Below are 22,706 nucleotides of genomic sequence, written 5' to 3' on the forward strand. Positions count from 1 at the left end.
CATGTTCTACAAAGGCACAACGGTTATGCCACCTAATCGTAGGTAAGGATAGAATCGCCTGTAATGGTCTAGGAGATCTATCGATCTACGGCAGAGCCTCAGGCATCATTAGCACGCTCGTGTGCCCTACTAGGTACCTATAATAGTCACCCATTCACTAATTCTCCAACTTAATGTAGTGTCATTATCCGAACTGGAACACAGTACGTGAATCATGTTCGTACTTAGGCATCTCTTGGGACAATTTCTATTCTTTCAGCATATCACCTAGGTCTTACCTTGACGCGCAAAGTCCATGCTCATGTTCAAGACTATGAAGTAAACATGTATCCACCTACCTATATAAGCATCTATGGATGGGGCGTTTTTAAAATACGGGCACGACCGCGAATATTAGCAACTGGACTCTGTCGAATGAGGTTGGTTGGCACTTGCTGGATAGCAGGCACTATTTCCATGTTTCTTTTATCCTGAGTCAGTGGGCAATAACTAGCTCGCAGTCTTTTCGGACCCCAAAGATGCGCATTGCCTGTTCTAATAAACCCATTTCAGGGGTAGATCACTTACCTAAGCCTTGTTTCTTCCACTTCTATTCTCATCTCTATCTCTATGTGACTACCTGGTAAGGAAGATATTGTCTAACCTAGTATCGGAATTGTCACCTAGAATGTTATTTATGATAATAAATGCCGGCCTCGTATCATAAAGGAGATCGGATTCACGAACGGGATCGTCCTCATAGCCAGGTGAGTACAACAAAAGGAGACTATAGGCTCATCGGTAATCTGCAGTACGGTAACGTTCCTTGTGACAGCACGTCGTACTACCTTAGCAATGACACATCGCATTGGCAAATTGTCGTAGTTATACTTGAAAATTCGTCAGCTTTGCTGTACTAGCCGAAAAACTGGCGGTTCTGATGAGACTGTAGGTATTTGCCGAAGAAGTAGGAATGCTCCTCTCGAGAGTTAGTTGAGCGATCTTCATGATAGTTGTTTTCGTGGCGTGTTGACAGTCATTCTAAGTTGAAAATATAAAGGCTTAATTCGTAGGTCGTACAATAGAAAAGGAATTCAGGGCCAGAAGTACCTACTTTTTAAGACTTAATGCCCGGAGCCGTATCATGTGTCAGATCACCAACGTAACCATGAAATTGAGCCAAAGCTGGTTCTTATCGAAAAGATCGACGCTGTGCGAACATCGACACAGCTGTAGCGCTCTTGGTAGAGGAACCAATACGTGACTGGCCGTCAACGTTGCCTAATTTGCTGCGATATTTCATCCCGGACGAGCCCATATCCGGGCGGCTATCGAGCAGGTAACGACCTGCTATGTATAATATTGTGGGGGTACCAGGTTGGGATATGAATTTGGACTCACAACTGACTTTCATAATAAATGCATACACAACTTCTCTCTTGGGCTACGTCACTGTCCGGTTTGCCCCCCTGATAAGACTCCAACAATGGAGTGCCAGGGTTGAGATTAAAAAGATGGTATTACAGATTACATCCAATTGAATAAGAAAGTCCGGTAAGTACCTACCTTCTGAGCCTTGCGTGCCGTCCCGTATTTGTGTAAGACAAGCCATTTGATTAAAAGGCAAACGGTTCGATGATGCAAAGCCTTACGAGAAATACATAATGTCGTCTCGATGGGTTGATCCAGAGATGGTGTGGCGTGATTTATCATAATAGTCCGTCCCCGAGGCCCCGCGCAAGAACACCACTATATGTGAGGCTCGTACTTTCGTAGAAGGGAGGAGATGTTTGCTGGCGTTGACATTTTGGCGTAGGTGCGTAGGAGTTGGAAGATATCAAAGCGCAACGCTTATTGGTCAATCAACCCACGTGCGTATAAGGAGCTCTCATGAAAGGATGGAGGGCCTGAACGGCCATGTGTGCTAGCATAGCTTGAAGATATATGATTGGTCTTTGGTCACAATCAAGATAACCCAGCAGCACGCCGGTCGTAACTTGGTGTACAAGTTGCCGCCGGCCGTTTGCATTTCGGTGTTATCATAGTACTTTTGTAGGTACGAATATGCAGATTGAGTTTAGGTACCATATTTGGAGTGATGATAATTGGATATTGAGGTTAGATTAAACCTCAGCTTTTGATCAACTTCAGCTCGGAATCTGGCGATGCATGCAGCTTCGATGAGAAAGGAGCCCCTTACCACTTTTATACCGAGGTGTGAAATGATTTAAGTTAATGGTCAATTCTTGACCTTAGATGGGGGGCACTTGCTCAGCTTAGATGCAGGGGTAGGGAAGCTCCTGTCGTAAGCTGGGGAAAGGGTACTTTCAGGTACATCAAACAGCTATTTACTTTTAAAATTTACTAGCCTGATAGTGACAGGTTTCCCGTTGAAAGCCACCAACAGACCCTTGGCAACCCCAATAATGACACATCGAAATCGCACGCACTTGTATGCAGATGTACCGCAAACACCCAAGTCTCTTCCTAGGGACATGGGATATACATGGAATACATGGGATATATTACAGGGTCCCCGTCACTTAGTGCTTCAGCTGAGGGGGTATTGAATTCTATCCCGTAACCGGATAATTGGACTCAAACTTGAACCCCTCGACGTCGCATTCGAAGACGACTGAGTTCAGTGGATTTTCATGACATGACAACGACCCCTACCTTTACATTACTTTTAGACGCTGTATTCGAATATATCCCATCACCTTTTTTCTTGGTAAACCATCGACGCATCGCTGGTCGAAGTTTCGCACATATCCCGGGTTTCCATTTTACGGTTCAATTCTGAAGCTCTACCTCGACGAGTAACCCGCGAGAGTCTGTTGTGTCGGTATGGATTTGGCCCCATGGTCACTCCGTACTTCGTGAATTAATATCAGCGCTTTAGTTTGGATGGCGCAACATTACACAGCTTTTCGCCTAGCTGATATAATTCATCCACGATCACATCGGTGAAGCCGTACTCCTCGCGCCGCTCGCTTTCTCCTTCGTCCGACTTTTCCACGAGTACCTACCTGCCTTGTATCCATATTGTCACACCCGACTCTTAGATTGACCAAGCTATAACGAATGTGCTACACTACACAATAGCTCGCAACCCGCCCTTATACACTCAGCCAGTCCGAGGGCAATACGAACGACTTGAGTCCGGCCACGCTACGTAAACGATTCATAGCAAACGATTTCTCTCCATTATCCATAATATAGTCACCCCTTCCGATCACGACCCGTTCGACCTCAGAGACCCTATCTCAGTTTCAGACTCCCGCCATTCTGATCGGAAGTATATCCCTTGATTCCCCACCTCCCTTGGGATTCACTCTAGTCTCTCACCACCCTTTCGGACTTTGTTTCTCGATAGATATCGTAGGCGAAATAAACCAGCCACCTAAGACGACGTACAACTATAGTCATGAGAGCTCTTAATTGAAGCTCTCCCCCACCAGCTCTACATAAGGAGCTATTAACAAGACGTGATCCTAATGCTTGGATGTGCCTACAGAGCTTCTATGGTGGACACCAAGGTCGTTTTATTCCTATCACAGACGATACGCCTTGACTTGTCCACATGCGATTGACATCATGGAGAGTATCAACATATGTGTGATAGGGGCCAATGGGGTCGGCAAATCACACTTTGTACAAAGGGCCATGTCCCTACCACGCGTCCCAGGCCCCAATCCTACGACAGCTCGTATCAATATCGACAATGTACCTTATGCCGTCACGTTGTTTGAATTGGATCTCGAATACTTCGACGTGGATCCCGATCGGCAGATCAAGTGGCCGAAGCAGATGGGTGGTGCCATTCTTCCCCGCGTGAACGGAGTATTACTCTTATACGACGTGATGAACCGGGAAAGCATCATAGAGTTACCACAAACCCTAAGTAAGTGGCGGCAAATACATACAGTTATGCTTTCAATGCAACTGGTGTTCATGTATAAGATGAGTGGAGACTAATATTGATAGATGCCCTCGTAAACTCATCCCTACCAGCGGTCCTCGTTGCAACGAAGTGCGATAACCCGGAGAATTTAAGACATATCGATACGGAGGCGGTCGCTGCGGCGTGCCAATCTTGCCTCGCTACTTTTAAGACGTCCGCCAATAAACCCGAAAGTGCGAGGATAGCATTATCCACGCTCCTCAAAGCATTAGTAATGAGAAGTCAAGGTAAGTTTTTACCCATGGTATTTCTTGACTACACGAAAAGGCAGAATTGGAACATACTTATCTATAATATAAATAAACCCAACAATTTATCACGTCTTCATCTTTGCTGACGGTATATTATAGACCCAGACGGCACAGAAAGCATAGGTTCAAGACGTCGAGCAGCCTCAGCCGCGCATCTTGATGCTCAATTAGAACCAACAAATTCTCGACCGCTAAGTCAACATAGCAAACACAGCCGTGCTAGTTCGGATATGTCCCTGCTTCGAGGGTTCATCAACCAGCCTGGGGCAGATTACCGTCATTCCACAAGATCACCTCGCGTCGATTATACAGGAAGCCACGTAACCGGCCAATTCCCGGACGCGGCAGAAGATGATTCAGGCCAAACCGTCTCAAGTATGCTACGTACTCCAGGCATCAGACTAGATCGTTCCCAAAATACTGCTTCGTATCTTGAAGTCGAAGATTCCGATGCGGACTCATTGAGATATTCCGATGATATACCTTTACTCCAGCGGAGTGATGACTCAATGTTCGAGCGACCAGCAAAGAAGGTTGGTGTCACTTTCGAAGAGTTGGTGGATCGTCTCGTTGGCCAGAAAATGTCTAGAGCAGATAACAATTTCTTGGATATCTTCCTATGCTTGTACCGAAAGTTCGCAACTCCCTGGCAACTCTTTTCGGCCCTCTTATCACGGTTGGAACGTCTCAAGGACGACAAGTCCGTTCATTATCTTACCAAAACCGCCACACAACTCCGAATAATCGAGGTAATTGCCAAATGGGTCGGGACATATCCTGTTGATTTTGCGCGACCAGCGACGAGAAGAAGGCTCGAGAACTTCGTGGGGCATTTGTCCACCGAGCCAATATTTTCTGCGGCAGCGCAACAAATGCGTAAAACTTTGGAATACGGTGCGATCGAGGCCGACGATATAGGCTGGGAGAAAGCTGATAGTCCCGATGATACCGAAGACAACGAGCTAGCTACAAACTCTTTCAAAGACTCTACGAAACGATTTCCTGATTTGTCAGAAAGTATGAGCTCTCTTGGTGTAGATGAACCAATCGAAAGACGACCTTCGGCTAGTTCATCTCTCCAAACGGATGGTGGGATAGCTGGAAAGATACATTCATTCCAATTTCACTCATACGAAGATTACGAGCGAGAAGCGGCAACGATGGTGCCTACATACACACTACCACTAACCAAATTCCGGTATCACATATTTATGGACACGTCGAATGAGGACATTGCCGACGAGATGACACGTATTGATTGGGTTATGTTCTCTTCAATCCGAATCCGTGATTTGGTCCGACACGTCAGCTTGTCCGCTGATCAGAAGGAAAAGTGCAGAGCCATGAAGAATGTGAACCGCACAATTGCGCATTTCAACCATATCGCGACTTGGGTTTCGAATATGATTCTCATGCGGGATAAGGCTAAACATCGTGCACAGATGCTAGAGAAATTCATGAGTATTGCTTTGAGACTCAGACAACTCAACAATTATAATGGTCTAGCAGCCGTGCTAGCTGGCATCAACGGAACGGCCATCCACCGTCTCTCACAGACTCGGGCACTCGTTCCGGCTGAGGTTCAAAAACGGTTCGCGAGATTGGTGCTGCTCATGGGGACGCAAAAGAGTCATTTTGCTTACCGATTAGCATGGGAAAACTCACCGTTGCCACGTATCCCTTTCATCCCGCTACATCGTAGGGACCTTGTATCGGCTGAAGAGGGTAGCATGACACTGGTGGGTCCCCAAGGCGACCGAATAAATTGGAAGAAATTTGAGATTTTAGGGGAGATCCTCTTGCCCATCATGAAAAGTCAAGGGACTCCCTATCCAAATTTATCCAAGCATGATACAGCAAGGGAACTCATATTAGATTGCTTGATGCCTACGGATGATGAAGTAAGACATCTATAATTTTACTGACCAAACGGAGCGTGTGTAACTAACTTGGCATTTTAGGACATTTACCAACGCAGTATTCAAGTTGAGACGCCTAGTGGTGGCTCAGTAAGCACCGACAAGAAGAAATTCCCTTGGTTCGCGAAGTCGTAGTGACATCGTCAGTCTCCACTTCTTTTCAATGCAGCGATATCCACAACTTCAACTTAGCAGTGGTTACTTGAAAGCAAGCCTGTCAGATTTACAATGGAGTTGATGGCGCTAGAGAGTCAGCACCCAAGCCACCATGTTTATTCTTCCATCGATGCATGGCTATATCCAAGGTACATTCCAATGAATTGGTAATTACTGATGGAGAGGTTTGGAGGTCTATAAATTGACTCGCTTTTAATTTTTTCGGTGAGATAGACAACCAACCGGTTAGGTAAGGGGCATTTTGGGAAGTTGTTTGTAGAGCTTGCTCCTTGTCTACGGTCGCTTTATCGGGTGGTAATGTGTCACGATGGGTTTGGCTATCCCAACGTTGCGGATATTATTTTTTATTGGCGTCTAAGACATATTGATATCGACCCATAACATATCATTTTAGTTAGAAAGGATTGATGAGATGGAGAGATTATATTGGAAGGTGATAGTAACGTACATACCCCCCACATCCATGATAATGTTACATGTGCTTGCCCCAGATTTTGATTTTGTGAGGTCTAGATTGTTTGTATAACTAGCTTAATGATGTCATACGTCCCCCGCACATGCTTTTATTCCCCTCATTCGGGTCTTTTCTCCCCCCCATCGCGGCCTTGGTTAGGCCTTGACGCAACAACCAACGACGTCTTCTTACATTACCGTAGCTGTAATTCGACTAGCTCGGCTCAATCCGCACAGCCGCCAGGACCATCGGCTTACCTGAATAAGATAGTCTCAATAAAGCTCTTCTCGCGTACCTGGATTTGATCTACAGTTGTCACACTTATCTCGTCTTGTCATCTTACACCTCGACGATATCAATATTGGTGTCTCATACTCTCTCCAAAAGTTTAGGCATTTTGACTACTTGCTCTTAGATCATTTCGTTGCGGTTTTAAGCGGTTTTAATTGTCTTGTTTCTATTCGATTGGCGTCTATTAGGCCGCTTTCCACCATGGTTGTAGTTGACAACCACGAATACCTCACCGAGGAAGAGAAACGCCTCAAGGAGGATAGTAGTCGTACCAAATACTGGAAGAAATGGGGTCCTTATGTCGCTGAACGACAGTGGGCTACAGGCAAGATGACTATGGAGCTGCCTTTATTTGGCTCACTAACTAACTCTTAATGCGTAGTACGAGAGGATTACAGTGCTGATGGTGATGCATGGAGTCGTAAGTATTCTTGTGAGACCCTACCGAGTAGGCATTAATCCCTGAATATTTGTAGACTTCACACACGACGACGCGCGATCTCGAGCATTCCGTTGGGGTGAAGACGGAATCGCAGGAGTATCCGATACCCACGGCCTACAAAACATCGCCTTCGCTTTTTGGAACGAGCAAGAGTCCGTGCCAAGCTCCGTACGCCCCAAAGTGCTTCTTACTGACACGAACACGTATTAGTCCCTTCCTCAAGGAACGCCTCTTCGGTCTTGCGAACCCCCAGGGAAACCATGGCGAGAGTATCAAAGAAGCCCATTTCCACCTTGATAACACACCCGTAAGCTTTACACGTCATTTGTGTCAAAATAATTGCTAATAATGAAATCATAGACAGTAAGAGATAATATGATAAACCTTGCCCACACCCATACTTACGGCCACCTAGCATTCATACATGAAATACCTCTACAAATACCCCCAGAAAGCTTTTCCATACGACGACCTCCTGAAGACGAATGCCAAGAGAACGAAATCCGAGAAAGAATATCAACTCATTGATACCGGTATCTTCGATGAGGATAGATATTGGGATATAATAATTGAAACTGCCAAGGAAGATAATGACCCCGACGAGATTCTCTTCCGAGTCACAGCGTGGAATAGAGGCCCAGAACCAGCTCCCCTCCATATCATCCCCCATGTTTGGTTCCGGAACACATGGGCATGGGGTAGAGAACCCGAAGATAAGAAGCCATCCATCACGGAACACGCCGAGAACTTGGCTAAGTCGAAACATCACAAGTTAGGTGATCGATATGTACTATTATCACCTTCACCAGGTGTTGGCACCAGTGGGGAAGATGTAGAGCCAGAGCTGATCTTCACTGACAATGACACGAATTATGAACTCCTCTATAATGGAGAAAACAAGGTCCCATACGTCAAAGACGCGTTCCATCGATATATAGTCGATAAGGAGAAGGGTGCTGTGAATCCAGCTAAAACAGGCACAAAATGTGCAGCATGGTTCCAATTTAATGAGTCGGGTGGTGTTGGTCCTGGTGAATGTGCTGGTAGGTCGCCGATGAAACCACTAGAAGAATATGAGGTGCTAATATTAAATAATAGTTGTCCGTTTCCGACTTTCGAAGAAGGATGAAACCTACCTAGATGAAGAGGTCTTTGACGATATCATTGAAAAGCGACGAGAAGAAGCGGATGAGTTCTATTATAGAATCAGCCCTCTACCAATGGCTGACGATCTTCGCAACATCCAGCGTCAGGCCTTTGCGGGTATGATGTGGTGCAAGCAATATTACCAATTCATATGGGATCAATGGGCCAACGGCGATCCTGCTCAACCACCACCTCCATCTGAGAGGAAGTCGGTCAGAAATGCACAATGGAAACACTTATATATCGACGATATCCTATCTATGCCGGACTCATGGGAATATCCTTTCTTCGCAGCTTGGGATTCCGCCTTTCATTGTATCCCACTCGCTATGATTGACCCCGACTTCGCCAAGAAGCAGATTGACCTGTTCACTAGAGAGTGGTACTGCCATCCAAATGGTCAACTTCCTGCGTATGTATTCACGTTGAAGCGAACATGGAGAAATGCGCTAACAATTTTTGAAGGTATGAGTGGAATTTCGGCGACGTGAACCCTCCAGTTCATGCCTGGGCTACGTTCCGCGTTTTTAAGATCGAACGCAAGATGTATGGGAGGCAAGACCTTGATTTCTTGGAAAGGGTATTCCAAAAACTGTTGTTGAACTTCACATGGTGGGTTAACCGAAAGGATACCGAGGGTAAGAATGTCTTCGAGGGAGGTTTCCTCGGTCTAGACAACATCGGTCTTTTCAATCGCTCCGAGCCCCTCCCGACTGGAGGTGTCCTTGAGCAGGCCGACAGCACAGGATGGATGGCATTCTATTCGCTATGCATGCTAAACATTGCGCTTGAATTGGCCAAGCACCGACGAATTTACGAGGATATTGCATCAAAATTCTTCGAGCATTTCGTATTCATCAGCGATGCCATGACTTTCAAGTCTGGTGAAAAAGATGAGAAGTCCTTGTGGAATGATGAAGACGGCTTCTACTACGATGCGATATCTTGGGGCGGGCCATGGATTCAACAACTTCCTGTCCGGTCCCTCGTCGGACTTATTCCGCTTTACGCGACACTGACCTTAGAGCCGGAGTTGATGAATAAGTTGCCATCTTTTAAGAAACGGGTGGATTGGTTCGTGGAGAACCGATGTGATATAGCCGAGAGAAATATGGCAAGCATTCGGAAGAGGGGTAAGGGAAATCGTATTCTCCTCTCGATGGTGAGCAAAGATCGGCTAGAAAAAATTTTGAAGCGTATGCTCGACGAAGATGAATTCCTCAGTGAGCATGGCATCCGATCGCTATCTAGGTACCACAAAGACCACCCGTACTCCATGGATGTGAATGGTCAGAAATTCACCGTCGGATATGTACCCGGAGATTCGGATAGCGGGTTATTTGGTGGCAACAGCAATTGGAGAGGTCCTATCTGGCTTTGCGTCAATTTCCTCCTGGTGGAATCCTTACAAAGATTCTATCTATTCTACGGACCTAATTTTCAAGTGGAGTGTCCTACAGGATCTGGGGAGTACATGCATCTTGGACATGTTTCCGAAGAAATTCAACATCGGTTACAACATCTCTTCGCTCGTGGCGATGACGGGCGCCGGAGTATCAATGCCGGAAGCGACCTACTTGACTTTGACCCCCACTGGAAAGATCATATGTGGTTCCACGAGTTCTTCGATGGAGACACGGGTCGTGGGTTGGGAGCAACACACCAATGTGGTTGGACTGGTCTCATCGCCCGCATGATCCATGACACTGGGTAAGTTACACCATTCCCAAAATTTTATTACAGATACTAACATTTACAATAGTATTAGTTGCCGACTTCCCCAAACACCACGCACACCATCAGTGGGTCTTAATCACTACTTTGATGACATCTTCCACCGCCACGTCGGCGTCGGAGGCACTAATAAACCACAAAAACCACATATGCGCCGCTCATCCACCGCGAGATCGATTAGTGCGCGCAGCGACTTCGATGCTTCAATCAACGACGACGAATATGATGCTCGTAGTGTCGCACCGGATGACCCTGAGCGTGAAGCGCTTCGTAAAGAGGCGGATGCTCATCTACACCAGTATATCTCGGAGCAGTTGCAGAGGGTTCAGAAGGATGATGAATATGCAGACGGGGAGGAGTATGAGACGCATGTATAGACAAGAGGTGCATTTAAGATCTAGGGACTAGAAAGGAAGAAGATGGGGATTAGAGGTTATACATATACGCATTTATACATAGGTAGGCTGCATACGATGTAGACGGAATACGAGATGATAATGTTGGAGAGGATGATATAATAAAAGTATTTGGCATGATAGTTGAATTATACGGAATGATGGGGTGTGTTTGCGCTTTGTTATATGTGTCGTATTGTATTCTTCCATATGGTGGCGTATTCCTTTCCCCTTTGCTAGAGGATTTCATATCGTTCAGTTCTACCCATGTTTTTCTCTCAGGAACTCTGTTCCCTATACAGCCCCTCTTTATACTTGATTACGCTAGAGGACTTGACGATAATTAGGAGGCTAAAGAATGTTTGTCTACCGGCTGGGAATGACGAGGGACGCTGGCAATTGTTTATAACCTGATTTATGATACTTGCTATAAAGGTGACCAAGTGATCAGGCTCGGGGGATTCATGATAGATATATATTTTGAGTATGGTCAGTAGTAATACTCCATACTCGCAGTTTATTTTGGTAAACTTGTGCTTGATAATCGTATTGCGCTTGCAATATGAATAGTTGATTTCTCTTAACAGTTCAATTAGCTGAGATGGCACACTAAGCATCAATGAGATACACCGCAACCACCAATTCACCATGTAGAAATTTCATCCAAGAAACAAGTAGCTGGATATTTTCGATTAATGCTTTTATGAAGAGACAAGTAGGATTTGGGGGGACGAATGCTTCTTCTATTCTACGAGCCTATACACAATGGTATCTCCTTTCAATTTAAAGGGGACCCAACCTTTCTAGCCGCAAATCGTCTCTCCGTGACATCACCCTCCACGCTCACGCGAAACAAACAGAAATTATTTTACAGGGTGTCGGTAAGGAGCTTATTAAGCTTGGCAATCTTGGATGAGACCGAAAGGTCAATTGTCCTGTCTCCGATTTCCACAACGAGACCTCCGAGAATGTCCGGGTTGACCTGGTTGGTGACCTTTAGTTTCTTGCCTTGTCCAACGTATTGGGACTTGGCGATGGCAGTTTCGAGGCGGGAGAGGGTCCTGTTGTCCAATTGCTAGGATACTAATTAGTATATTTCGTATATTCGACGTATAATTCTAGGTTGAATATTAATTACCTGGGCGCTGGTAACAATGAGCTCAATCTCGCCTCGGGAGGCGCTCATGATCTCGCCGAACTTCTCGCAGACACCCTGGAGTATTCCAAGACGGTTGTTCTCGGCGAGGGTAGCGAGGAAGTTCTTGACGGTTTCGTTGGAAGCAGCAGCACCAACGTTCTTCTGTAGTTCGGCGACGATGGAGCTCTTGTCGGCGTCGGAGAGAGTGGGGGTGTTTAGGATCGTGGCCAACTTAGCATCCTTGGTGTATAGCTCGCCAAGGGCGGTAAGGGCTCTAGCGGTGGGCTCGAGAGACGAGGACTTCACGGCGGCAGTGTACTAAATAGCTCACAAGTCAGTAAACTGGCTTGTCTTATTCTCCCTCGCTCCAATCTCTCCCCAATTGAATTCTTCAATACATCCTAAAACCAAACAACCGTAATCGCAAAGGGAATTGAGGGTTGGCGTACCAGAGCGGTGGCATAGGTACCGTCAAGACCGTACACGGAGACAGGGGGCTTGACTTCCTGAGCGGCGGCAGCAGCGGCATAAGAGCGCACAGGAGCACGGGCAAGGGTCCGCTGGGGAGCTGCGGCTCGAATTGAGCGGATTGCCTGTCGGGACCACATGACGGCGTGTATGGTGATGGAATTGATGCGGGTTTCGAGGGGATGGGTGGTGATGTATCGTCGTCGGCTTCAGAGAGGTATTGGAGGTTTGGTCTGCAAGAAATCCAACCGGCAACTTTAGCGGGCCATTGGAACTGACCTAAAGTGGGTCAATAGAAAACAAGCCCGCAAGCCTCTAGAAAATTGTGTGCTGAGCCACAATATGGCTTGACTGTTTTCCCAGTTGAATGTCATAACCTTATTTGGTTTAGCTTAGTTTTTTACGTTTTTGCATGCAGCACACCTTCCTTCAATTCCTACCCTTTGTCCTTTTTCGGACGATCCACAATGTCACATTTAAAATGGCTCGTTCAAGAACCTGCACTTCTTACTGGTTACTTGTGACTTACTACAACGCATAAACAGGGCTCCGAGCACGTGTACAGTGCCTGCTCTGTAGCCGTGATTTTTAATTTGGTTTAGCCTAACTGATTTTGTCGGTTTGTGCAGGACTAATCATCGCCCCAGGCATATTTATATATATGTAGGCCCAAGCGCCCACCCAAATGCACTTCACCTTCTTCGACCAAAATAAGACAAGACAAGCCCGAAACTTCCCACACCTGGATTTTTCGCACCGTCAATCCAACTTCACAAGCCAGAAGAACAAGATCCATTTTGGGCGCGTTTTTCTTAGCCCAACCCAAGAAGTGTCTTTCTCTTCTCCATCGCCCGGTTTAGCAGGCATTTGATTTGATTGATCATTATCTAGGTATACTACTGTGATCCTCGCTCACTACCTATCTACCTAGGTTCCTTTCATCATCCATCTTCATCTCCTGTCATATTCCAACAACGCCAGAAAGTTGCCTTGCTTTAGTCGCTTCTGTCCGCCCGTCCAGGTTTTAGGTTCCAAGTCGCGATCGCGCTTGGATATGATGCAGTAGCTGTGCCACTATAGCCATCATCTTTCTTTTTTTTTAATACTACATACCAGTATCCCACAGTTTCCTTTCAATCGGTAAGGTTAGGATTACTGTCGTGATGACGAGAGAACGGAAGAAGGTTCCAGCGCCACGCGCTGGCGTCCAAGCCCTAACTCGACGCTCCAAAATGGAGAGAGTACGACAACAGCATGATCATACATGGCGAAGTTTGAATCCGTTAAAGGAACCGCCTAAAATGAAACACAAGACCACTTTCGAATTGGTCCAGAACGCCGATAAGAAGAAGAAACTTGAGTTCAAGGTAGCCTGAGATTTTTTGACAGAATGACGATACTGTCGGAAGGAAAATGCTGACCGCTGATAGATCACCACCGATAAGCAACCACCTCCGGGTTTCGAGTTTGTCCCCATAGGAAATCCAGATCTATCGCAAATGTGCAAGGACATGTCCCGAGAACAAGATGCGATGATTTTTATTGTTTCTGTACGCCACACCTCCTTTCGTCGCTTCATTTCTACTGACATTCAATACTTAGGAGGGCAAGAATCCTGATAATCTCGAGCACCACATGAACCGTGTTGGCTACCATTTTAGGCAAATGATAGTTGAACAGGCTCGTCCGAAGCTTAAGAAATCCTGCAATGCTGCTCCAGCCCATCAGCATAGCGAACCAGAACCAATTCCACAGGATCAAAACGAAATCAATGACCAAGCCGATGCTGTTCTGAGAGACCTTTTTCCGAGAATACCACATACCGATCGGCGCCAAATCATCCAACATGCCTTCCAAAAAGTGCGTCCTTCATTTTCTACATATCATACTACGATACATACGGACAGACGTTAATATTATACTGATAACAGGACGGTAAATTCCATGGCGAGTATAGAGTTGGCATGGCTAAAGAACTAACACTAGCACGACGGGTTCAACTTGCTGCGATTGCTCACATCAGACATACGCATACTCGTTATGATGACCTGCTGAAGCAGACTAGTTGGGCCAACGCTCGAAGAGCTGTAGAAAAACCCTGTCTAGATATCATCGTCAAGTGGCGAGGTGATGAAGAGACTGGCCGTGACCAGCTCGACGAGATCCTTCGTGAAGTCATCGAAATTTCAGATACTGAAGAAGACTCCGAGGATGAAACACCTTATGCGGAGCCCACGCTTACGCCGCGCGTTGGAACCATGCCTGCCGGAGAGCTGCCAAGATATGCGGCAGAACCCTTACCTCTGGAGCTTGCGAGTCATCAGCCGTCTTCTCAAGCTCATAGACGTGAACCATCCGTCCCAGGTGTCCTTACGTCAACTAGACAGAAAGCGATTGCCAAGGCCGAGAAGAGGACTGCTCGAAAGACCCAGCGATTCAGGAGGTATGCTGCCGCTGCTGAAGCCCTAGCCGGTGTAGTCGATGACCAAAGGAGCCGCGATAACGTTCCCATTATGGTCCCACGTGGTGCTGCTCCGATGGATTCGGCCAGGCGTCCGGGTTCCGTTCACACCATTAACTCTAGTCGTGAGCCAACCGTGGCCGCGCGTGGTACTCCTGACATTGAACAGATGCCGCGCCATTTCGAATTACGAACGGACTCTCAGCGCTTTAATAGAGCCCCCGGAGAGAGAATTCCTACAATTCCTCGCGGTATTGAAACCAATGGATATGCATCACCCCGACCATTGAATGAACTGGGAGATCATAGGCCCAAAGTTGGGCACGTTCAACCAAGTTACAGCCATCCACATGGCCCACTCTCGCCGGTAAGAAATGGATTACAGGACATGGTATTACAGTCTATTGAACCTGCGTCTCCTGTTACTCCCCGCAAGGCGCAGGATTCATCTCGTATCGTGTATCGTGAGCCTCAGCGCTTTGTAGAAGCGCCCCGTGTCTATCGACCAATTCATGAACCCATGGGTTCCGGGCCCCGCCCTTGGTCCCCTAGGGTTGTGAGTAGTGGCAATGGATCGGTAGCGATGCCCCACCGTACTGATTACCCGCCGAGGGATTTTGGTACACGTACTGGACCTGCGTTCGTCGAGATTGACCGTCAGAATCGCGGGGAGGATTTGCGACATGCTCCCGCTGAATATTTTACAGACAGGCCACTATCGCCTTATAGACCTACGAGCGATCTTCCGGCTCACAACCGGCTACAGCCACTTCCTAGTGAAAGAGTGGCCCACTATAGCGGTGATGTTCCTCTTAGAACTAGACCACACCAGGTCGTCATTGATGATGACGAACCATCTTATCGGCCTCGTCAAGTAGTCGAGGTGCGACGACATCCCAATGGAGATTACCCAATTCCTCCATTAAGACGAGGGGAACCAGCCCCTCGATTCCCTGTTCAAGAACCCGCTCATCACCGAGATGGTGCCGAGGTTATATATATTGACACAGTATCTGACCGGCCAAGAAGCGCTCTTGACTACCGTGGCCCAATTGATGTTCCCAATGGCGGGTTACCTCCATTCCAGGAGTCTAGAATCCGTAGAACAGCAGCGACAGGGCCACGACACCACGTAGTTGATGCTCCCGCGAGCTATGACCCGGGTTATCACAGGGAACCGTTACGTAGTCAACAACTGGATCATGGTTTATCTGGTAATGTATACTGTGAAGGAGGACGCGTTCCCCTTCCCGATTTAGACCAACCCGAAGTGTAAGTCGCGAATTTCATGATAAAATATCCTTCTTCATGAGATTTTTCTACCCTTTTAATTCTATTGTTCCAACGCAGGCTGACATGCCTATTTAGGCGCTACGTACCAACTCAACGACGTCTTCAGGAACGACCAGATTTTGCGCCAATTTCCGACCCTCATCAGGATCGACGGGAGATTCGGTACTACAGAGTAGGCGAGGCTGGCGAGGCTAGCGAGACTGCTTTGCCGCCGGTAGAATACCGTCATGATTATCGACCACGTCTCGTAGCACCTTCAGCTCACGACCATTATATGGAAAATCATGATGCTCCGCTTCGACATTACGCTCCGGAACATCGCATGGTTTATGTAGACCAATAGTATTGAGCAAACGAATCCTTCGACAACGATGGTACTGATTAGGCGAGGAAATTTTTCCTTTGAAATTCCGCTTTTCAAGGTCAGGGGATGGATGACACGAGGCGTTATGGGTTATAAGGGAGGATGACGTCGGCACATTTCCAACCAGCATAAGATACCCTCCGTTCGGCATTAAAAATTTCTAATCACTGTTGCATGGCCAGGAGTTATCGGCATTTGCATCACGGTATAAGGAAGGCATTGCATAACTATAGAATAACCAGGAAGGTTAAGGAGTTCCCAGAATTGCATTTTCGGCTTGGCTAGGGAGTTAAGAAAGTCATTTTTCTATACATCCTGTATATATTTTAAGGAGACGTCGAGAGGGACAATAACCTTGGCTGAATCCAATACACACTTTGCATCCTACTTATGATACGAACCAAGTGATCTTATGTAATTGTAGTTATAAAGACATTTTAAAGGGGGTTAATTTTGAAAGTAACTATTCCTAAGCTTATGGATTTTTGACAGTTTGGTTAATAAGGCTAATGGCGCCTTTCTTGTGTAGATGTCGTATTTCAGATCTAGTAAATCATAGATGGATAGGAATCGAGCCATGAGAAACAGTTGAATTCTATTGTCTATTCGTTGACATGAGCCAGTGGAGTATCCTCGTCCAAACACTGTCTATATCCATCCCCGTTACAAGATGTCCAACCAATCAACAAGAGGGATCTATCATAATAACCTTTGCTTCAAAAGGGACTGGAATCCCACCATACGCCTAATATCTCCAAGACTAAAATGATTCTAACACCAATTATACAAGCAATGCTGATTACTAAATGGCCGTCCGTCTGCCTGTGCCCTGTTATTTATGTCGTATACTACGAGGCAAGCACAGCCCTCCTCTCTGGTTGTGGTTCTAGCTCTTCTTCCTCTTCATGTATTTCGGGTTGTTGCTCTTTGACAACCGCTTGGGGTAGTTTGGTATCAGGTGCGTTGGGTAGTACGGCAGGGCCGTTGACTTCGAGTTCGAGGGCCGCTAGTTCGTCTTCGACTTCGTCCTCGTCTTGGTTTGTTATTCGACCGCCTAGCATATCGCTGACTTCCTGTAAAACGAACAAACGTGTATTAATATCAAGCAATTAATCCTCAAACTAGTTGGTCTCGTGCGAGATTGGGCTGGTACATACCTTTTGATAAGCAATAGCATCCGCCGTCTCACCCATCAACTTCTCTACATGTTCGATCCCGCCCATCTCGGCGTGGATATCGCGCAGCACCCGCGTGCCCTGTTGTAGCCCGAATATGACATCTTTTTGTATCAGCGCGAATTCAACTGATCGCGTGAGTTGCTCGAGCTGCGCTAGTTGTGCGTCGGTCTTCTCGAGAAGCGATTCTTGGTACTTTTTTCGACGTAAGGCCAGGAGGGCGCGCTTCTTATCGCCTGCGGCGAGCATTTGCCGCGCTACGGCCGTTTCTTTGTCGGTGAGGACTGTGATGCGCCGTTGGTATTGGTGGAGCTTGTCGCGCTGGAGTTTGAGGTCTAGGATTGCTCTGTTTGTTGGGAGAGTTGTGTTAGGCGAGCGCAGTAGTGAGAACAATTAGGGAGGCTTGCTATTGAAGGTAGGAGATAGGGGGGCTGTACTTGTCCTGGGCCGTCACCCTGCTCGAGTTGTTGCCCATGTTCGCCGTGCCCTGGTATCTGCCGCCGCCGAATCCGATGCGTGCATAATCCGCCGGCGACGATGTTTGGGGTTGTGGAGCAGTATATTTTGGGTTGATCGGTCCCCCCCCACTCTAAAGCTGCCTGCTTTCTGGGATAATAAATCTTGTGGTTTTGCTACGCATGTGATGAGTGTGATATCTCGGTGGATGTGTATGACGAATGGGAGGGAAGGTTGACGGCATTGCCTTGCGAGTTAGGAAGGTGGGTATATGTCTTATCGATTACACGGATCATGCCCACCTGGCGACCTAAAGTAATAGAAAAGACGCGGACCCATTATAGATTAACCTATTTGGGCTGTTATCAATCAACAATTAAATCTCAAATAACTTGATCAAATATATGATACTATAAGTTTTATACTTATTTTTTTTAATTAATCCGAATAGTCCTATTTAATAAATCAAGTTGCATTAATATACGATATATATCAAGAAAGTTATGGTAAAAAATAGCTGATATCTTAAAAGTGGGTTCGATGCACCATTTCCCATTACTTCCGGCTGCCTGGGCACTTACAGTAGGGTGTCAAAAGTTTGAATCTATTTTACATATCTGTACAAGGTTAAAATACACTATACCTATCTTAGAAGGGTGCTTGCAGGTTTAACCAATCAATGTTCTATAATCCTTCTGGTCTAGCTATATCTAGTTAGAGTATTCTGACATTCAGTACAGGTACGCAAAACGGATTCAAACTTTTGACACCCTACTGTACATGTATCTACCTACTAGGTAGGTACCTAGGTAGTATTACATATGTAGGTAATGTTTTCTAGCGTTTATGCTTATGTACCTATGTACCTAATCTATCACCTCAATAACCATTATTCCCTGAGCGTCGCAATAATCGTGATGTACGGAACGAGCATGTTGGTCAACGTCAACTGCGCTATTAAAAGTGGTCATGCAAGACCCGCACTTCCATCTCTCAACCAACTTCGAATGGTAGTCTAGGAAATGATCGCGCAATTCGTTTTCAAAGGCGGCAGCACTCTCACTAATAAAAACTGCAGCCTGCTGCTTGTTGAGACAACGGTTGCAGAAGAAACTCGTATGGCGAAACACGTAATGGGTTTGAAGTTCCTCCACATTAGAAAACTGTGCATGGCACTCCCGACATCCGCAGATGATTGAACCTGACAACACCCTATTCTTGTGATGGTAGACCCAATAGTGGCTTGTTAAACTTTCAGGCGTGAGTTCCCCCGCACAACCCGAGATACGGCAGTAACGGAAACCAACTAACTTCATGGGGCTGTTAATCATTATATCTAGTTGAGAAGTATCGAGAAGATTGTTGCCGAATAATGGCAATTCTTTAATTGATCCCGATAACCTCAGCCCTGTGGTTTCCTCGGGGGCTTGTAACAACTTTTGAGAAGATAGAACCATATTCTGTTTTTCAAGCAACGCTGAGGTCTTGCTGTCATCCAGCTTCGGTGTACTCTGGGGCCTTGAAACGGCTAGTTGACCCACTCGCCTTATTGGTTTGTGAACCACTTCAGGGCGATGATACCTGACCATATGGTTCTCAAGATTCCTAATCGAAGTAAATGGAGGGAATCTGCACTCCGGAATGGTACACAAGCATAACTTGGTATGGCCAATCTCGTGCTGGCGCCGCAGTTCTTCCGATACGAAACCTTCAGTAGCTTGTGGACAGGAGCTAAGTCGACACGTAAATGCCGAACGTCGGAATTGGCGCTTGAATAGATCTAAATCATCAGCGGATATATCTGGATATTCATCGACTCTGAGAAGTAGTCTGACGACTTCTTGGTAAGACGACAGCATCATTGAGATGTAGTCTTTGTGTGGCGAGTTGGCGGTAGGATATGGCTGCACCCCAAGAACCGATATTCCAGGTTTTGATAGAAACTCATTCATGAGGTTAGTTTCGAATCCCTTCGAAGACCTAACATTCAGGAAAATTTCGACGAGCCTCTTCAGCTGAGGCTGCCCCTCTAAAGCTTTTAGTCTTTCATATGTCTGCGGGTCTAGCTCCTGTCCGAACACAGCATTTTCTACTCCACCAAACCTCTGGGCTAGGGCTGAAGCCAAATCCAGAATCAACGAGTTGCTATTAGGTGTTGCTACATGGTCGAGCAGATATTCCGTCCAGAACTCGGTAGCATATACATGAAAGCCATGTATGCCTTTTACTACACGCAGAGCTTTGGTATGTTCTGTTTCGTTGCCAAGAAATATATCGGCGCCGCATGTCAGACAAGCCAGGATGGATAAACAATGTTCTGTCATAATCTGGCTCTCTCTGATAATGAAGCTACTCGAGGGCGACTGGAGGAACCTGAATGGCGTGTTAGAATATCAAGGGCGACTAGTAAGTCAGTGTACCTACTCCTTGACTGAGATATGTATGAAAGCTAATGTAGTATCTGGTCTCTCTTCCACCAACGTTCCGCAAATATCCAAGACATACTTTGGGACAAGATTGGTCACGTTTGGGTCTCCTCGGCTGAACGTCAAGGCAGAAAGTAACTCCATCTTCTTTAATGGTCTTCTCGTGAATCCGATCCAGCCAAATATACACCTGATGCGCTCCACTGACCTTTGGTCTAGTTGAACCAAGACCTGTGTCAGAATCTTGCGGTAACTTGAGCATGGTCAGAGTTTTCAATCACCAGGAGTTTGACGGACATACAACTCGAATAATTCTTTCGGCAGCTCGTCAATAGCAGCCTTCATTTCTTTGCCGTTGAAGAAGACGTTCTTAGAAAGGTAATCAAGAACGAGGCGAGCATACAGAAACATGCCTACCATGATCTGTTAGTACGGTATTAATGCACAGTGTGTAATGTGTGTACCATTGGCTTTGTCTGTGATCATATCCCCCATATGACCAATATCATCGGTCGCAAGCTCAAGCTGACAAATTCTGTTATGTAGGGGTGCCCGTCGTAATCGTTGCGATACATATTCCCTAATCGCATGTTCGATGTTGCTTCTCTCTTCTGTGAGAGATACGGTTTGTTTTGCCCTCAGTCTGCCAGCGATCCGTGGTGAATTTCGGCTGCAAATAAGTGTCTTGCAAATCATTCCATCTGTTCCTGATTTCCTACTTGTGATACGGCTAATGAAAGTCAGTATGTCTCCTTGCCTATCTTCGTCGCATTCGTTCAGACCATCGATCACGATCCAAACATATTCGACCCGTCGTGGCCCACGAGAGGTTAGAGTAAATAAATCACCTAACAACTTCTCAAGAATTTTGACCGTAGTGGGTTTCTTAGCAAGCATACAGTGTTCGTACACATACGCGACTAAGTCACTGTCCTTACGAAGTAATTGAATGAGTATCGACCTTAGTATTTGGTCATATGTTGTGGAAGAAGCATATCTGTCAGTACAGAAGTGGCTTATGAGAAACATATTGGCGCTTCTCATGAACTTCATAATTTGACTGGCTAAGACACTTTTTCCTGATCCCGGTGAGCCCTGGAGCCATAGGACTGGGGGATCTGGTTTTGACTGAAGCCAGCATTTAATCCTCGTGTTATTCAAAGCCCATGAGCATGTGCCATCGTATTTATCCCCTTCGATCAGGATAGTCTCGAGGATAGCCAGTTGACCTGATTCCTCCGACTTCAGCCAAGTCACAATGGATTCGAGTTGCTTGCTGGTCTGCTGATTGTTCCATTCATTCATTCGGGTACGGCTTTCTACCCTCCAGGACTTGATGTCCTCACGCACCTGGCGGATATCTGAGACACCATGCGCATTGGCCTGAAGGTCAACGAGCTCTCCGTGGCGCTTCATATCGTCGAGGATGTTGTCAAAGCGCCTTTCAAAGCGACCCCAAGACGTAAGAAAAAATAGTTTCCAGCCTAGTAATTCGTCAATATTTACCTTGATCAACAAGGGTTATGGATTATTCAACCCACTCTTGCGACGAACGAAGATGTAAGCATGTCTATGGAATTGGAGTATATCGGCGTAAAAAACAGCCAAAGTCTGTTGGAAGTCGGGGTTTTTGCTCAAGGCTTCGCTAAGCAGCTGGAATCAACCCAAAGAATCCGCAATTCGAGAGTACCCTTTGATTATCTTCTCAAAGGCCTCAACATATTCGGAAGCAAGTTGGAGCACCAATGTGATTGGTGCCCAGATCCAAGACAGGTAAGGAGTCCCATTGCATAAAACTTCCACGACTCTTGCATAATGCTCTAGGCCAGAAAATAATGGTAGAAGTCGTCGCATATTACGAAGGGACTTCCTTGCGGCGAGTTGGTTCTCAAGAACAAGCGCAGACTTCTTCACATTTTCAAGTGTTATAGTAGAGAAATTGTGCGAGTCCTCTGGAAGAACTGTCTGGTCGAGTTGGTCGAAAGCAGTCTTCATCGCTTGGCCAGCCACGGCAGAGACAGGGGGCCTGAGAGGCATTTCGTCCCTTAATTCTATTCCGATGCGAACTTCTATACCGTCTGTAGTTGTAAGACGAGGCGAACTTGTTTTATGCTATGGCTAAAAAATTTGGGTTGCTTAAGAGGGAATTATTGAGTGAGGCAAGTCGGGCTGT

At 46.4% G+C, this 22,706-nt stretch overlaps 6 protein-coding genes across 6 annotated transcripts; 3 read left to right on the plus strand and 3 right to left on the minus strand.

The window, feature by feature from the left end:
• Nucleotides 1–3,576: 3,576 nt before the first annotated feature.
• F4822DRAFT_437412 (ras GEF) lies at nt 3,577–6,248 on the plus strand (the record flags this gene model as incomplete). The annotated part of the gene is made up of 4 exons (XM_051462411.1): nt 3,577–3,883; nt 3,967–4,170; nt 4,294–6,095; nt 6,156–6,248. 4 exons carry the CDS (start codon nt 3,577–3,579, stop codon nt 6,246–6,248), a joined length of 2,406 nt encoding a protein of 801 aa, XP_051314634.1.
• Nucleotides 6,249–7,143: 895 nt separating this feature from the next.
• Nucleotides 7,144–10,882, plus strand: F4822DRAFT_260503 (Six-hairpin glycosidase). The gene is made up of 9 exons (XM_051454565.1): nt 7,144–7,360; nt 7,418–7,456; nt 7,512–7,629; nt 7,688–7,784; nt 7,838–7,840; nt 7,893–8,520; nt 8,576–9,035; nt 9,089–10,333; nt 10,386–10,882. Exons 1-9 carry the CDS (start codon nt 7,237–7,239, stop codon nt 10,732–10,734), a joined length of 3,063 nt encoding a protein of 1,020 aa, XP_051314635.1. The 5' UTR covers nt 7,144–7,236; the 3' UTR covers nt 10,735–10,882.
• A 738-nt stretch (nt 10,883–11,620) lies between these two features.
• F4822DRAFT_429479 (OSCP-domain-containing protein) lies at nt 11,621–12,498 on the minus strand (the record flags this gene model as incomplete). Its single annotated transcript, XM_051461108.1, has 3 exons — nt 11,621–11,827; nt 11,891–12,208; nt 12,340–12,498. 3 exons carry the CDS (start codon nt 12,496–12,498, stop codon nt 11,621–11,623), a joined length of 684 nt encoding a protein of 227 aa, XP_051314636.1.
• A 566-nt stretch (nt 12,499–13,064) lies between these two features.
• On the plus strand, nt 13,065–16,863 carry F4822DRAFT_404191 (uncharacterized protein). Its single transcript, XM_051458177.1, has 5 exons — nt 13,065–13,725; nt 13,789–13,908; nt 13,961–14,218; nt 14,290–16,091; nt 16,188–16,863. The coding sequence occupies exons 1-5, from the start codon at nt 13,522–13,524 to the stop codon at nt 16,453–16,455; spliced, it is 2,652 nt and encodes an 883-aa protein (XP_051314637.1). The 5' UTR covers nt 13,065–13,521; the 3' UTR covers nt 16,456–16,863.
• Nucleotides 16,864–17,046: 183 nt separating this feature from the next.
• Nucleotides 17,047–18,353, minus strand: F4822DRAFT_404195 (charged multivesicular body protein 6). The gene is made up of 3 exons (XM_051458178.1): nt 18,089–18,353; nt 17,634–17,997; nt 17,047–17,549 (listed from the first exon to the last, which is right to left on the minus strand). The coding sequence occupies exons 1-3, from the start codon at nt 18,124–18,126 to the stop codon at nt 17,325–17,327; spliced, it is 627 nt and encodes a 208-aa protein (XP_051314638.1). The 5' UTR covers nt 18,127–18,353; the 3' UTR covers nt 17,047–17,324.
• A 620-nt stretch (nt 18,354–18,973) lies between these two features.
• On the minus strand, nt 18,974–22,570 carry F4822DRAFT_429482 (uncharacterized protein; the record flags this gene model as incomplete). Its single annotated transcript, XM_051461109.1, has 6 exons — nt 18,974–20,480; nt 20,532–20,786; nt 20,835–20,946; nt 20,998–22,017; nt 22,075–22,178; nt 22,224–22,570. 6 exons carry the CDS (start codon nt 22,568–22,570, stop codon nt 18,974–18,976), a joined length of 3,345 nt encoding a protein of 1,114 aa, XP_051314639.1.
• Nucleotides 22,571–22,706: the final 136 nt, after the last annotated feature.

This window comes from Hypoxylon trugodes, assembly GCF_022578975.1.
Source record: "Hypoxylon trugodes strain CBS 135444 unplaced genomic scaffold F4822scaffold_5, whole genome shotgun sequence".
NCBI lineage: Eukaryota > Fungi > Ascomycota > Sordariomycetes > Xylariales > Hypoxylaceae > Hypoxylon > Hypoxylon trugodes.

Coding starts and splice junctions, on each gene's coding strand:
- F4822DRAFT_260503 (XM_051454565.1), top strand. CDS start 7,237: ATGGTTGTAGTTGACAACCACGAATACCTCACCGAGGAAGAGAAACGC. Junction 7,361..7,417: donor TGAACGACAGTGGGCTACAG/GCAAGATGACTA, acceptor CTTAATGCGTAG/TACGAGAGGATTACAGTGCT. Junction 10,334..10,385: donor CGCATGATCCATGACACTGG/GTAAGTTACACC, acceptor CATTTACAATAG/TATTAGTTGCCGACTTCCCC.
- F4822DRAFT_404191 (XM_051458177.1), top strand. CDS start 13,522: ATGACGAGAGAACGGAAGAAGGTTCCAGCGCCACGCGCTGGCGTCCAA. Junction 14,219..14,289: donor TCCAACATGCCTTCCAAAAA/GTGCGTCCTTCA, acceptor TACTGATAACAG/GACGGTAAATTCCATGGCGA. Junction 16,092..16,187: donor GATTTAGACCAACCCGAAGT/GTAAGTCGCGAA, acceptor ATGCCTATTTAG/GCGCTACGTACCAACTCAAC.
- F4822DRAFT_404195 (XM_051458178.1), bottom strand. CDS start 18,126: ATGGGCAACAACTCGAGCAGGGTGACGGCCCAGGACAA. Junction 17,998..18,088: donor AGGGTGACGGCCCAGGACAA/GTACAGCCCCCC, acceptor CCCAACAAACAG/AGCAATCCTAGACCTCAAAC. Junction 17,550..17,633: donor ATGCTATTGCTTATCAAAAG/GTATGTACCAGC, acceptor TTCGTTTTACAG/GAAGTCAGCGATATGCTAGG.